At 43.6% G+C, this 14,140-nt stretch overlaps 1 protein-coding gene across 3 annotated transcripts in view; it reads right to left on the reverse strand.

The window, feature by feature from the left end:
• The window catches only part of SGSM1 (small G protein signaling modulator 1), a 68,411-nt gene that overhangs the window by 2,577 nt on the left and 51,694 nt on the right, over positions 1-14,140 (reverse strand). For all 3 annotated transcript variants that reach the window (XM_041729329.1, XM_041729327.1, XM_041729328.1), the window contains 6 exons: positions 13,043-13,633; positions 10,585-10,709; positions 8,540-8,622; positions 4,585-4,694; positions 3,301-3,397; positions 2,058-2,225 (listed from right to left, as the gene is read on the reverse strand). In XM_041729329.1, coding sequence (XP_041585263.1) covers positions 2,058-2,225; positions 3,301-3,397; positions 4,585-4,694; positions 8,540-8,622; positions 10,585-10,709; positions 13,043-13,633 — 1,174 coding nt within the window. The remainder of the gene's footprint in view (positions 1-2,057; positions 2,226-3,300; positions 3,398-4,584; positions 4,695-8,539; positions 8,623-10,584; positions 10,710-13,042; positions 13,634-14,140) is intronic.

Raw genomic sequence — 14,140 nt, forward strand, 5'->3', positions numbered from 1 at the left:
TATGGAAGGGGAAAGGAGAACGTAAAAGTAATTTTATTAAGAGCTACATAAAATGATTGCATCTTTTTTCTTAAGATTTATTCTTTTGAGAGAGACACAGAGACAGCACAAGCAGGGAGAGCAGGAGAGGGAGAGGCAGACTCCCTGCTGAGCATGGAGCCCAACCTGGAGCTCTATGCCAGGACCCTGAGATCATGACCTGAGCTGAAGGCAGACACTTAACCGATTGAGCCACCTAGGCACCCCTGATCAGATCTTTAAAGCAGAATAATCCTAAACCAGATGTTTATCATAAATCATTTATTGGAGGAAAAATGCACTAAGACTATGATTTCCAAACTAGCTACCAAGGTACCCCAGGATGCCACTGGGAACTCACGGAGATTGTGAGGGAGACAAAATAATATTCCACATCTGTCCAACACCCCACAAACCAGTATGGTGCCAGGGAGGTCACAAATTGTACTGCATTCCTATCAATGACTTTATATCTTTGCAATGCTAGGTTTTTCTGCAAGCAATTGAAAAACCAAGTTTGAGAAAAAAGCAAAAGCCACATGAAAATCACTGTGGAACAGGAAATAAGTGAAGGTGATAGTGTTCAATCTGGTTCCAAGGTTTGGGAAGCTGTACAAAGCCAACAGGTACATAATCCCATTAATCACTGTACTTATCTAAGAATGAAATAAAAATATTATTCTCTTTTGACTGTGGAAAAGATGAGATGGGAAAAAGTTTTTTCAATGAACCCGGTAAATGCCATGTGATTTCTTGGGTTGGATGCTAGAGCAGAAAAAGGGCATCGCTTCAAAACCACGCAAAGGGTGCCTGGGTGGTTCTGTTGGTTACGCATCTGCCTTTGGCTCAGGTCATGATCTTGGGGTCCTGGGATCAAGTCCAGCATCCAGCTCCCTGCTCAATGGAGAGTCTGCTTCTTTCACTCCCTCTGCCCCTTTCCCTGCTTATGTCCTCTTCCTCTCTCTCCCAAATAATAAAAAGATCTTTAAAAAAAGGCAAAATCAAAGTCTGTAGTTTAGTTAAGAGTACCAATGTTTACTTCTTAGTCATGACAAATGTTCTAGGACCAGGTAACATAGAGACGTTAGGGGTGGCTGAGTGGAGGGTATCAAGAACTCTTTGTACTATCTCTGCAACTTCTCTCTAAATTTACACTTATTTCAAAATAAAAAGATTTTTAAAAAATAATGTTTCTGAGGTGCCTGGCAGGCTCAGTTGAGAGAGTGTGAGACTCTTGATCTTGGAGTTGTGAGTTCCAGCCTCACATTGGGTGTAGAGATTACTTAAAAAATAAAATCTTTAAAAAATGGTTTCTGGTATAAGGTCAAAGGCAGCTTTTCTTTTTCTTCTTTTTCTTTTTTCAAAATTATCTTTAGTTTTCTAAAATTTTAAATAGTGATAATAGTAGCAAGAACTTCCAGCTACAGGGCCCCTCCTATGAGCTGGGTGGGTATCACGTGTAGGCTTTATTCATGTTGTCTCATTTAATTGTTCCAATATCTCTGTGAGGGAGGTGTTAGTATCATTCTATCCCCAAGGAACCTGAAGCCCATAGACATGCAGTCACTTGCCCAAGGTCACATAGCTCCCAAGTGACTGAGATCAGAATCCATACCTGTTTGACTTCAAAGGCTGTGCCTTTCTCACACCATTTCAAATGCCTCCTTGCAGCTGCTTTTGTGCATATCAGCCCTTCAAAGCAGACACTTTTACCCCATTTGACAGATGAGAAAGTGACACTTAGAAAGAGGAGGGGTGACTTATCCATGGGCACAGCTGGTTAGTGGCAGAGGCAGGTTTACCCCTGAGCCTCATTTCAACACCCATGCTCCTTCTGCTAGATTCCTGAGAAAAATTAATTCTCTGTGTTACAAGATGTCAGCTCACCCATTTGGAAATAGACACAAGAAGCAGATGGAACCTCTGTATATCCCCTTTACTATGTGTCAATCTGAACACATCTCCCACCCTCTGAGGCCCCAGGACGGGGCCTGTCAGAAGTCCGCACCCCACCGATGACACTCTGGTCATGCAGGTACCGTTAAAGAATTTGATGATGTCCGTGAAATCCATATTGTTCTCCAAGATGATGTCACGGTAGACCTCGACCAGAGCCAGTGCAATGAACAGGACATAGTGGGCGGACGAGACGTGCTTGGCTGCCCAGATGGTCTCCCAGACAGAGAAGACGTCATCGTAGACGAGTTCTGCCAAGACACCCAGCACGCACATGCGTGGGGAGAGGGTCAGCCACAGAGCTCACAGTGTTGCCCTCCCTCTGGGAAAATCCCAGGCCAGCTGTGCCCTGTACTTCTGCCCTCGTGCAGCAGACAACAGACAGAGCTCAGGTCAGGAGGTAGGAGGCCTGGACTTGCCATTTGACCATCAGAAGCCTCAGTTTCCCCAACTGTCAGTGCAGACTAGTGGGGTTCTAAGTTTCCAGCTTCTGTAGGGGAGAAACTGAGCATGGTCAGCTTTAATTTACACTGACCTATCCCTGCTCTGCTCCTTGACCGATGTCCCCCCTTCTCCCTGTACCTAACAACTCCTTTAGCACCCATGGGGGTATCCCCTGGCCTCTGCACACAGGCAGAGCTGGCGGCTGCCACTGGGGCTAGCCAAGAAACTAGAGAGAGCGGTGGTAGAGAGACGGCTTCCTGTACTCAATAAACTCAGTCCGAATCCAGTCCCACAGCTTACTGGCAAGGTGACCTTGGGCTAGTTACTTCCCTGACACCAGCCTCTTCCTCTCCTCCTCTGTAAGCAGGGTGAGGCTTGAAGAGAAAGTACATAGAAATGGCTCAGCGCACTGCCTGGCATTTAGTAAACACCTCCCTGCAGGGTAGATACTCTTATCAGCATCACCCTCATTTTGCACAATACCAGTGTGCAGTGCTATACCCCATTTCTAAGTCACATGGGCACCATGCTGCACAGGACAAGGGGTGCCTTGCCTCTGATAAGCAGCATAACAGAACAGGTAGGAACTAACTGGACTTAGGAGGTGGACAGAGGTGGCCTAAGATCCTGTCTCTACTGGTTCTATCCCTGAATTGAATTCTTGGCCTAAATTTCCTCATCTGTAAAATAGGAACCATGACAACACCTACTGCGTAGTGTTGTTACAAAATAGGGCAGGTGAGTCAACAGAACTCGACAGATGGGTGTTACTCTCTTCTTCCAGCTTCACTCCAACACTCCCAGCTTGCCTCCATGGCACCTTTCTTCCCCTGAGATTCTACTGCAGAGTCTGGGAACAAGTCCCTGGTTTGAAGTCAATACCTCGCTTGAAATCCAGCAGGAACCAGCGGTAGCAGAAGTAGAAGTGAGTGTAGTCCCCGTTCTGATGCATCAGCTCAAAGAGCTCTGAGTCCAGAATCTGCACAAGGGAGAAAAGGTTGGCATCAGCCTCCCGGCAGGAGGCTACACCAGAAGGGTCCACTGAATAAAGGGTGGTCCACCTTCAGACTGGATGCCATTCAACCCCTTAGACCAGCTGGAGTTAAACAATGGGCCAAAGATTTGAAGTGAGAATTGACCCAGCTCAGGTCAACCCAGTTGTGTCCCCAGAGAAGATATGCAAATAACCATAAAGCACATAAGAGATGCTCGGCATGATTAGTCAGGAAAATGCAAATCAAAACCATGATGAGATATCACTCCACACCCACCAGGACGATAAGGGTCAAAATGGCAGACAACAAGGTGTTAGTGAGGCCGGGGAGAAACTGGAACCCCTGTATGTGGCTGGTGGGAACGTAACGTGGTGCAGCTGTAATATCACTCCTAAGTATATCACTAGGAGAAATGAAAATGGACGGCCACATAAAAACCTGTACACGAATGTTCACAGTGCACAATTCCCAACAGCCCAAGGGTAGAAACAACCCAAACGTCCATCAATGAATGACTGGATAAACAAAATGTGGCAGAGCCATCCAATGGAACATCATTTGACAATAAAAAGGAATGGCCTATTGACACACACTACAATGTTGAGGCACTTTGAAAACATGATGCTAAGTGAGAGAAGCCAGACACAGAAGTTATGTTACTGCATTTCTATGAAATGTCCAGAATAGGTAAACCGATGGAGAAAGAAAGTAGATTAATGGTTGCCAGGAGCTAGGGAGAGGAAATTATGTTACCGTGGTTACTGGGGTTTCTTTTTGGGGTGCTGAAAAGGTTCTGAAATTAGTGATGGTTTCACCACTGAGATTATTCTAGAAACCATTGGATTGTATATTTAAAAAGGGTCAATTGCATGGTATGTGAATTATAGCTCAATAAAGCTGTGTGTGTGAGAAATATACCCAAATGTTATTTTGAGGGAAAGGATCAGTACAAGCAAGCATCTTTTTAAGGCCGAGAGCCATATTTTGTTTATTACTGTAGCTACAGTGCCTGGACTGAATAAATGCTCAGTGAGAATGAATCCAGTGGAGCTGATCTGAGTTAAAATGAACTGAATTGAGTTGAGTTAGGCTAAGCATGGCTGTTACGTTGATTTGAGGTCCATTAGGCTGAAGCGGAAGAAGGTATATTATTGAATAGGACTGGTCATACCTGGATCAGTGACCTCATGTTGGCAAAGTGTGTGTCCATGGCACCTCCATGGGGGAAGTTCTGGTTCATCCTCTTCATGAGCTCCGTGAAGCAGCTGAAGGCAAGGGCCTCTGGGGAAAGAGCACAGAAGAAACAGTCACCTCTGCCAGTGCCCAAGGAACCCGAGCTCCCAAGGTGATCCCAAGGTCGAAGGCCTGGAGCCGGTTCCTGAAGTCCACAGCCAGAGGAGAAACATGCAGAGGAGGGAGCATCAATGTATCCCACTTCAGAGAGAGCTCTGCAGTCATTAAGTACTGCCCACCTGCGAGGGGCTGAAATGGCCTTTCTTTTAAGAGATGATGCTGACACCAGACGTTCTTTTTATTTTTGTTTAAAGATTTATTTACTTATTTTAGAAAGAGAGCAGGGGAGGGGCAGAGGGAGAGAGAGGAAGAGAATCTCAAGCAGACTCCTCATTGAGTGTGGAGCCCAACTCGGGGCTTGATTTCACAACCCTGAGATCATGACCCAAGCTGAAACAAAGAGTCAGATGCTTCACCAACTCAGCCAGCCAGAAGCCCCCAGATAGTCTTTTAAAAGATCCCAATTTACTCTAATAAAAAGTTGATGATGTTTTGTTGGTCCCAAACTTTTTTCTTTTTTGAAATTCTAACAGTTCATGGGATTCTGAAGTCTGGGAACCACTGAATTAAAATGGCAATTGTCAATACTGGAAGGGTGCTAACAGGCAAAGAATTATGCAAAGAAAGGGTCCAATAACTGGGAAATGCTAGAGAGGGTCTACATATATTGAGAAATTAAAGGCTCTGAGAAGTCCTGCAGTAAAGAAACCAGTTTCATATTGTTTCAGCCAGCATTTAGAAAAATTTGTTTGAAAAGGGTACCTTTTTCTCCCTCTTCTAACATCTGGTGTCCTTTAAAGCACAATAGATTTTATTTTGTTAAGTCCAATTTATTTATTTCTTTTTTTAAAATTTTATTTATTTATTCATGAGAGACACACAGAGATAGGCAGAGACATAGACAGAGGGAGAAGCAGGCTCCATACAGGGAGCCCGATGCAGGACTTGATCCTGGGACTTTGGGATGCCACCCTGAGCCAAAGGCAGATGGTCAACCACTGAGCCACCTGGGTGTCCCCAGTCCAATTTATTTTTAATTATGCCACTATATTCTTTTGGTGTCATAACTAAGAAATCGCTGCTTTACACCCAAGGTCACAAAGATGTATGCCTGTTTTTTTCTAATAATTTTACAGTTTTTACTCTTATATTTAGGTCCATGATCCATTTTGAGTTAGTAGTTTTTATATAGTATGAAGTAGGAGTTTGAGTTCAATTTTGTGCATGTGGATATTTGGTTGTTTCAACATCATATGTTGAAAAGACTCTTCTTTCTTCACTGAGCTGAAATGTCTTGGCACCCTTGTCAAAATCAACTGACATAAATACCAGAAATGCTTCTTTCTGGACTTCCAATTTTATTTTACTCATCTACAAGGTCTATCCTTGTCAATATCACACTCTATTGATTACTATAATATTCTAGTAGGTTTTGAAATTGGGAACTGTATGTCCTCTAACATCTTCTTTTTCAAAATTGATTTTCATCCCTTGCATTATCAAATGAGTTTTAGCATCTGCTTGCCCATTTGTACAAAAAAAAAAAAAATGCAGCTGGGATGTTGACAGGATCACACTGAACCTAGCTCAATTTGGAGAGTACTGCCATCTTAACACTACTAAGTCTTCTGATCCATAAACATGAGGTGTCTTTCCATTTATTTAGATGTTTAATTTTTTAATTTTTAAAAATATTTTCTTTCTTTATTCGTGAGAGACACACAGAGAGAGGCAGAGACATAGGAGGGAGAAGTAGGCTCCTTACAAGGAGCCTGATGCAGAACTCGATCCCAAGACCCCAGGTCATGCCCTGAGCTGAAGGCAGATGCCCAACCACTGAGCCACCCAGGTGTCCTAGATCTTTAATTTTTTAAACAATATTTTACAGATTTTACAGTCTTGGTATACAGGCATACCTTGATTTATCACACTTTTCTAATACTGCTTTTTTTTTTTTTTTTTTACAAATTGAAGGTTTGTGGCAACCCTGCATCAAGCAAGTCTACTGATGTCATTTTTCCAACAGCATTTGCTCACCTCGTGTCTCTGTCACATTTTGGTAATTCTTGCCATGTTTCAAACATTTTCATTATCATTGTATTTGTTACAGTGACCTTTAATCAGTGATTATGACTTGCTGGAAGCTCAGATGATTGTTCATAATTTTTTAGCAATAAAATATTTTTAAATTAAGGTATGTACGTTATTTTTGAACTGTGCTACTGCACACTTAATAAACTATAGTATGGTATAAATATAATTTGTATATGCACTGGGAAATCTAAAAATTCATTTGACTCACTTTATTGAGATCTTCACTGTATCACAGTGGTCTAGAACTGAACCAGCAAATCTTTCACTTCCTCTCTTAAATTAATATAAGTCTTATTTTAGATGCTATTACAAATGGGATTGCCTTCCTAAAGAAATACAACTGACTTTTGTATATACATATTGTATCTTGCAACCTTGCTGAACTTTTTTTTATTAGTTCCAGTATTTTTTTAGAGGGGGAGTGGCAGCGAAAGAGGGAGAGAAAATCAAGCAGGCTCCATCCCTAGTGTGGAGCCCAACACGAAGCTCGCTTTCACAACCCTGAGATCATGACCTGAGTTGAAATCAGGAGTCAGACACTTAACAGACTGAGCCACCCAGGTGGCTCCTCTAATACTTTTTTTTCTTATTCCTTAGGATTACTATATACAAAAATCACATCATCTGCAATAGACAGTTTTATCTCCTTTCCAGTATGGCTACCTTTTGTTTCTTTTGTTTCCCTAATTGTCCTGTCTAGAACCTTTTTTGTAGCAAAAGTGGACATCCTTACCTTACTTCTGATCTTAGGAGGACAGCAATCAGTCTTTCACCTTGAGTACGAACTAGTTGTAGTTTTTTCTTACGTACCTTTTATGTTTAGGAAGTTTCCTTCTATTCCTAGTTTGTTGAGTGTTTTTAATATGGAAGGGTGTCAGATTTGGTCAAATGCCATTTCCTTGTCAACTAAGACAACTGTGTTATTTTATTCTATTAATATGGTGAATTACACTGATTCATTTTCATTCATTGAACCAGCCTGTGTTCCTGGGATAAATTCTATGGGGTCATGGTAAATAGTCCTCCTTACATCTTGCTGGATTCAATTCACTGTTTGGCTAAGGACTTTTCTCTTTATTTTTTTTTTAAGATTTTATTTATTCATGAGAGACACAGAGAGAGGCAGAGACACAGGCAGAGGGAGAAGCAGGCTCCCTGTGGGGAGCTCGATGGATGCAGGACTTGATCCCAGGACCCCAAGATCACAATCTAAGCCAAAGGTAAATGCTCAACCACTGAGCCACCCAGGTGTCTCAGGATTTTTGTCTCTATATTCATAAAGGACATCAGTTTGTAGTTTTTTTCTTGTGATGTCTTTGTCTAGTATTAGTACCAAGGTACCAGTGGGCCCTCATATAAGGAATGGTCCTATAGAGTGAGTTGGAAAGTATTCCCTCCTATTCTATCTTTTTGAAGAATTTGTAAATAATTGTTTGGTAGAATTCACCAGTGAAGACATCTGACCCTGGGTTTTCCTTTGTTTCCATTCACATTTGTACAATCTGTGGCTAGCAAAGGCCTGGCTGGGTGTTGGGCACCTGGCAGTAAAAGTGTTAGGCCTGGCTAATGTGGAAAAATAAGATGTTTTATTTCACCAGGACCTTGTTGTGTTCACCAACAGGTCCTCTGAGCACCTGTACTGACCCATTCCACGGAGTCACAAAGTGAGGTTAACATCCCTCCTATGCAGTAGTAAGAAAATTGTACCTCTGGCCCTGGAGTGGGGAGGACATACTCACCATCATCCAGGATGACCAGCAATGGAGCTAGGAGGTCACACATGCCCTGGACATAGCCGATCTCAATGTGCTGCCAGATGTAGCTATAAGAGAGAGACAAGGGGCCTAAGGATGGCAATCATGACCCGTCTCTCTAACCCAATTCTCTCCCTCCTCCCTACACAGTCCCCCAGCCCTCACCTGAATTACTCACTCCTTCAGCTCCCTGCTGCATGCCTTTCCCCAGTCTCACTCTCTTCGAACATCGTATTCTCAGCCACCACAATGGCCTTCCTAAAGCCCAACTCAGAGAGTCCACCACTTGTTCACAGGCTTCCCACTACATGACAAAACAATGTGCAAACTCCTTCACTAAGGGTACAAGGCATTCAGTGTCTCCTTCCTATCCATCTTCACAGTCCCATTATCACTTCCTGGCACTTCCTCTTCTCTGGCACACATTCATGCCCCTGTGCTTTGCCAGTTCTGTACCTGGAGTTCCCATTTGCCCCCTTAATAATAACGATATTTACTGAGCATTTACTGTATACTCAGCCACTAAACATGTATTGTACCATGAAATTCTCAATCATATGAGAAAGGTATTATTATATCCCATTTCACAGATGAGGAGAATGAGCCCACGGATAAAAGTGACACGCATAGAGTCATACACCTAATAATAAGTGGCAGAGACAGGATTTGAGCCCAGATGGCCTCACCACCGAGTATGCATATTTTAAGTGCTGTCTTGAGTCTCTCCTAATTTTGCCAAAAGCCATCTTCAATGTCACCACCTCTATGAGGCCTTCCGTGATTTCTCCCAAGGTTATAACCCAGCAAAAGTCAGTCTATGTTTCCTTTGCCTTCAGTACCTCTTCATTCTAATGTAGCATACTATATTAAAGTTCATTATATTTGTATCTCCTCAACTCCAATTTGGGGGTCAATGACTGCTAGAGGAGACTGTAAGATAGAATATAGTACTTGTTGTTAAAAATGAGTTAGAGCAAGAGTTGGCAAACCTGTCCTGAGAAGTCCAGGTAATAATTACTTTCAGCTTTATACACCTTATGTTCTCTGTCTCAACTACTCAATCTGCAGAAGCAGTCATAGATACTATGCAAACAAAAGCACATGGATGAGTTCTGATAAAACTTTATTTACAAAAATAAGTGGTGGCCTGGATTTGGCCTGTGGGCTACATTAGTAATTTGTGAAGCTCTCAGTTAGAAGAGCATCGAGAAATGTCCAGGATGCATTATTAAGCGTATAAAGCAAGCTGTATAAAAATACAGTATTCATCCCATATAGGTAAATTTTTAAAAAAAAACATTAAAATATGTACTCATGTGATATATAATATACTATCTATTCTGCGATTTCACACATATTTTATTTTATTTTATTTTATTTTTTTTTTTCACACATATTTTAAACATAGCTAGCTAGCTAGGGAAGATATTCACTAAATTGTTAGCAGTAGTTTCTTCTCGTGAGGGGAATTATGACTGGAGAAGGAAACAGTTTCTCTTTAGACCTTATGAACTTCTGGTTTCGCCAGTTGATTTAGGTTTTTAATAAGCTTGAGTTACTTTCATATTTTAAGAAATAAAATATTTAGTATGTAGTGAAAAGTAATAGGAAGTTCCAGGTCTTGGCTTAAGGAAATAAAGCACATATTCTAGAGCCCGAGAGATGTGAGTATGAGTTCCTGCTCAGGTAACTGCCCCGTTGGGGACTTGACCACCGTGGTAGCCCTCAACCTCCATTTCCTCACCTGTAGAAGGGGGTAATACTTACCCCACAGGCTTACTATGAGGAATAGGTGAAACAGTGTTAGTAAAGGGCTCAGGAGAGAGTACCCGATATACAGTAAGTAAGTGCTTCATAAATGCTCTCTGTTATTATCATTGCTCTGATTGTTATCTTATTGGCAGTGTGGGCTGGAATACGTGCCAGATTGGCAAGGTACCAGCTGTAGAGGCAGGGGGCTCCCTGTAGCCCTAGCCTCTGCCACCACCTCCCATGCCCCTACAGATCCCCCTACTCCCCACCCCAGCCACCTGCACATGATGTTGCGCAGCTTCTCCAGGTTGGCGGGCGTGAAGTACCAATAGTTGCGGTCACACCTCTGGACGTCCTTCTCGATGCGATGCAGGTTCACCGTGTACAGGTCCAGGAGCTCTGGCTGCAGGCCCCCAGGAGGGGAAGGAAAAAACAATTACACCCCAACTCCTCCTAGAGGTCAGATTCCAGAGGTTTTCCCTCCTCCTCATCCTCTCCAGCTGCCACCAAAAAGCCCACATCCTCTCCCCGAGCCAGGTAGGTCTTTGATTTCATTTCTGTTGTTTCCTGAGAAAGTACCTTTTCACTTTGTATGATGAAAGGTTTTTTTGCTTTTCTCCCTTTTATGAAACAAAACAATGCTCTAAGGTGCACAGACTAATTATCCCTGCTGAGTGGATGAGGGTTATAACTAGCTGGAGGTCCTCCCTGTTCCCTGCTGAACACCGGACTGGAAGAATGGAGGAAACGATTAGGAGTCTGGTTCTGGCCATAAGCTGGACTTGCTACCTTGACCTCACCTGATGAAAAGGTGCAATGATATGCAAGAAAAATAAGGAGCATTTTTTTAAGATTATTTATTTATTTATTCATAGGGACACAGAGAGAGAGAGAGGCAGAGACACAGGCAGAGGGAGAAGCAGGCTCCATGCAGAGAGCCTGATGTGGGACTCAATCCAGGGTCTCCAGGATCACGCCCTAGGCTGCAGGCGGCGCTATACCGCTGCACCACTGGGGCTGCCCAATAAGGAGCATTTCAAGGCTAAAAATTAACCCACAAAAGCAAGAAAATATCAAATCTGGCTTTTTGCCATGAAGGAAGCTCCCAAATTGGCAAAATGTAAGCTTCGATTGAATGGTTTTGGGGTCCTTCTCCACCAAGGTAAGGAATCTAGTAAGAGACTTTCCTGCATTAAGGGGGACCCCCAAAGAGCCTCATCCCCAGTAAGGGAGCCCTGGAAGAAAAACTAACATTTGGGGTCCCGAGGACCACTGCCTGTCTTGAACAGAGGTGTCAAATGAAGTGTAAAATACAGCTCCCTGGATAAAGGCCTCAGATCAGGTTTACAGCTCATGCAGCTGGATCATCCAAAAGCAAAAATAAATTCTATGTGAAGGCAGAGAAAAATCCAAGACGACAGCTCTCCATCGGGAGCAGCAGACTGGAGAAGACCCCAGAGATACTTCTTGAGACACACAAAATGAACAGAAAACCTGATGTGTCTGAATGTTCCAGCAGAGATTTAGAAAACTGGCACACCTTGGAGGATGGGGAAGTGAAATGATGATTCATATGAAGCAAACGCAGGAAAAGAAAACAGACAAGGAAATGAAGATGCACGTGGAGAAAACAAAATTTTTGTACAGGAAAGAAAAAAATAAGTGCATCTTCCTACATGGTATATACATTATGTTGTTATACTACTGTGAACACTAAAGAGTCATTTAACTAAAGTTATAACTGTAGTGGATGGATGGGGCTGGGAAGGTGTCACTGTGTGGTGAGGGTGTGGATGTGGAATGTCTGGGATTAAAGAAAAAGACAATAAAGATCAAGAAGTAGCAACACAAGTATGTTATTCACATACTTTACATACTGTTCTTTACAGACAGGGGGGTAAACACCATATAATTTGGGCAGAAGGGGCACCTGGGTGGTTCAGTGGTTGAGCATCTGCCTTGAGCTCAGGTCATGATCTCAGGGTCCTGGGATCGAGTTTCGTATTGGGCTCCCTATAGGGAGCCTGCTTCTCCTTCCTCCTATGTCTCTGCCTTTCTCTGTATGTCTTTCATGAATAAATAAACAAAATCTTAAAAATATAATTTGGGCATAATAAGTAACTGCTACTGCCTCTGGGGGAGAGCTCCATGGGAGCAGGTGGGGCCACTTCTGGTTGCCTATTCAGCCTTGTCTGACTCTTTAAACTACGGGCATGTATATGTTAGAAATAATAAGTTCTTTAAAGGAAAATGGATACACCATTCCCTGGCTCAGCAAACATCCCATTCAGCTGACATCCTTTGGTTTAGACTTTTTGGCAAGAAAGGAAACTTAAGTATTTAAAAGATGCTGGACCTGAATGTATGCCAAGATGCTCATCATTAAGGCTGCTATTGACTGACAGTTCACTGCATATTAGGCATGGGGGACTGGACTCACTAATACAGAGAACAGCTCAGGAGGGAAGGTACTCAACTGGTAGGGAAAGACAAAGTGATGTGCCTCAGCTGGTACTGAACCCAGGACGGTTAGAACTCCAAAGCCTGTGTTCTTTAGGTTAGTACAGTATAGTTACTGTCTTCCTTCCCAAATCGGCTTCTCCAGGGCAACCCCTGTGCTGAGGAAGATGTGACAAACCAGAGGTCATTCTGGGGAACTGAGGCTCGTGGGACACACCCACCCTCCCACAGCTGTTAGGGAAGAAAATTGAGTGGAGGGGAATCCTGGTAACTTACAGAGTAAGTGACGCCGCTGGAAGACACAGGGGATGCCTCATTGTTGGCAGAAGTGGCCACGGCCAGAGAAGCCAGGGCAGGGAAGAGACTTTCCATCTCGGGCTCTTCTGAGAGATTGTCCCCACTGTCCACCTGGCTGTGCTTCTCCGCCTCGCTGCCCCCCCAGCCCTCCATGGCGGCCCCCTCCTTTTCGGGCAGGGCCACGTCCATGCTGCCAGTAAGGGACATGAACTCGTCCATGCTCTCGTTGGCAAGGAGATCACTCTCCAGGCTGTCCTGCACGGCCAGCTCCTCACGGGGGGCCTCATCCCGGGAGGTGGTGGCCTCACTGCTCTGCCCGTCATCCACGCTGCTGTCCCCAGGTCGAAGAGCCAGGGGGGCATTCCGTTGGGCATCCATGACACTGTCCTCTGTGCTCAGGCTGGGCTCTGAGTGCTCCGAGAGGCCCGAGGAGAAGTTGTGGGAAGAAGGATGGCCAGAGTCTGGAGAACAGGTGCCATTCACCAGGTTCCCGTTGGGGATCTTGGGCTGTTTCTCCTCCAACCTGCCTTCTGCTTCCACTTGTTCCACTTCATCCACAGACTCAAACACCTGAAGACAAGGTGCAGAAAAACAGAGACTAGGATGTCCATTATGGCACTCCTTCCAGCAGCATCCTAAATATCCATCAGCAGCAGACTGGTTCCATTATGGAAAATGCATGCAGAACACTATACATCCAGGAAAAAGAGTGGGGGGTGGAACCAGGTATAATCTATGTTTCCATTGTGAAAAATTAAAAAATGGTCTATTGCAAGGAAACACACAGAATAATCCAGAAATAAGGAAGCATTGAAATTGCCTAAGGAGGGAGTACTAGGGAATTGAAGCAGCAGGGAGCATACCTTTCATCTCACAAAATCATATACACATAATTTTTTAAGTAAAAAATGGGTTAATAATATAGGAAACAGCTAAAAAAGCATATTCTATCCATGTGGTTGGTTATTACAGAACTACTTTCAAAAGTAGTGAGATGTATATATAACATTGTGCAAAAGCCTCCAGGATAGGGGATCCCTGGGTGGCTCAGCGGTTTAGCACTGCCTTCAGCCCAGG

The sequence above is a fragment of the Vulpes lagopus genome, chromosome 14 (assembly GCF_018345385.1).
Source record: "Vulpes lagopus strain Blue_001 chromosome 14, ASM1834538v1, whole genome shotgun sequence".
Taxonomy (NCBI): domain Eukaryota; kingdom Metazoa; phylum Chordata; class Mammalia; order Carnivora; family Canidae; genus Vulpes; species Vulpes lagopus.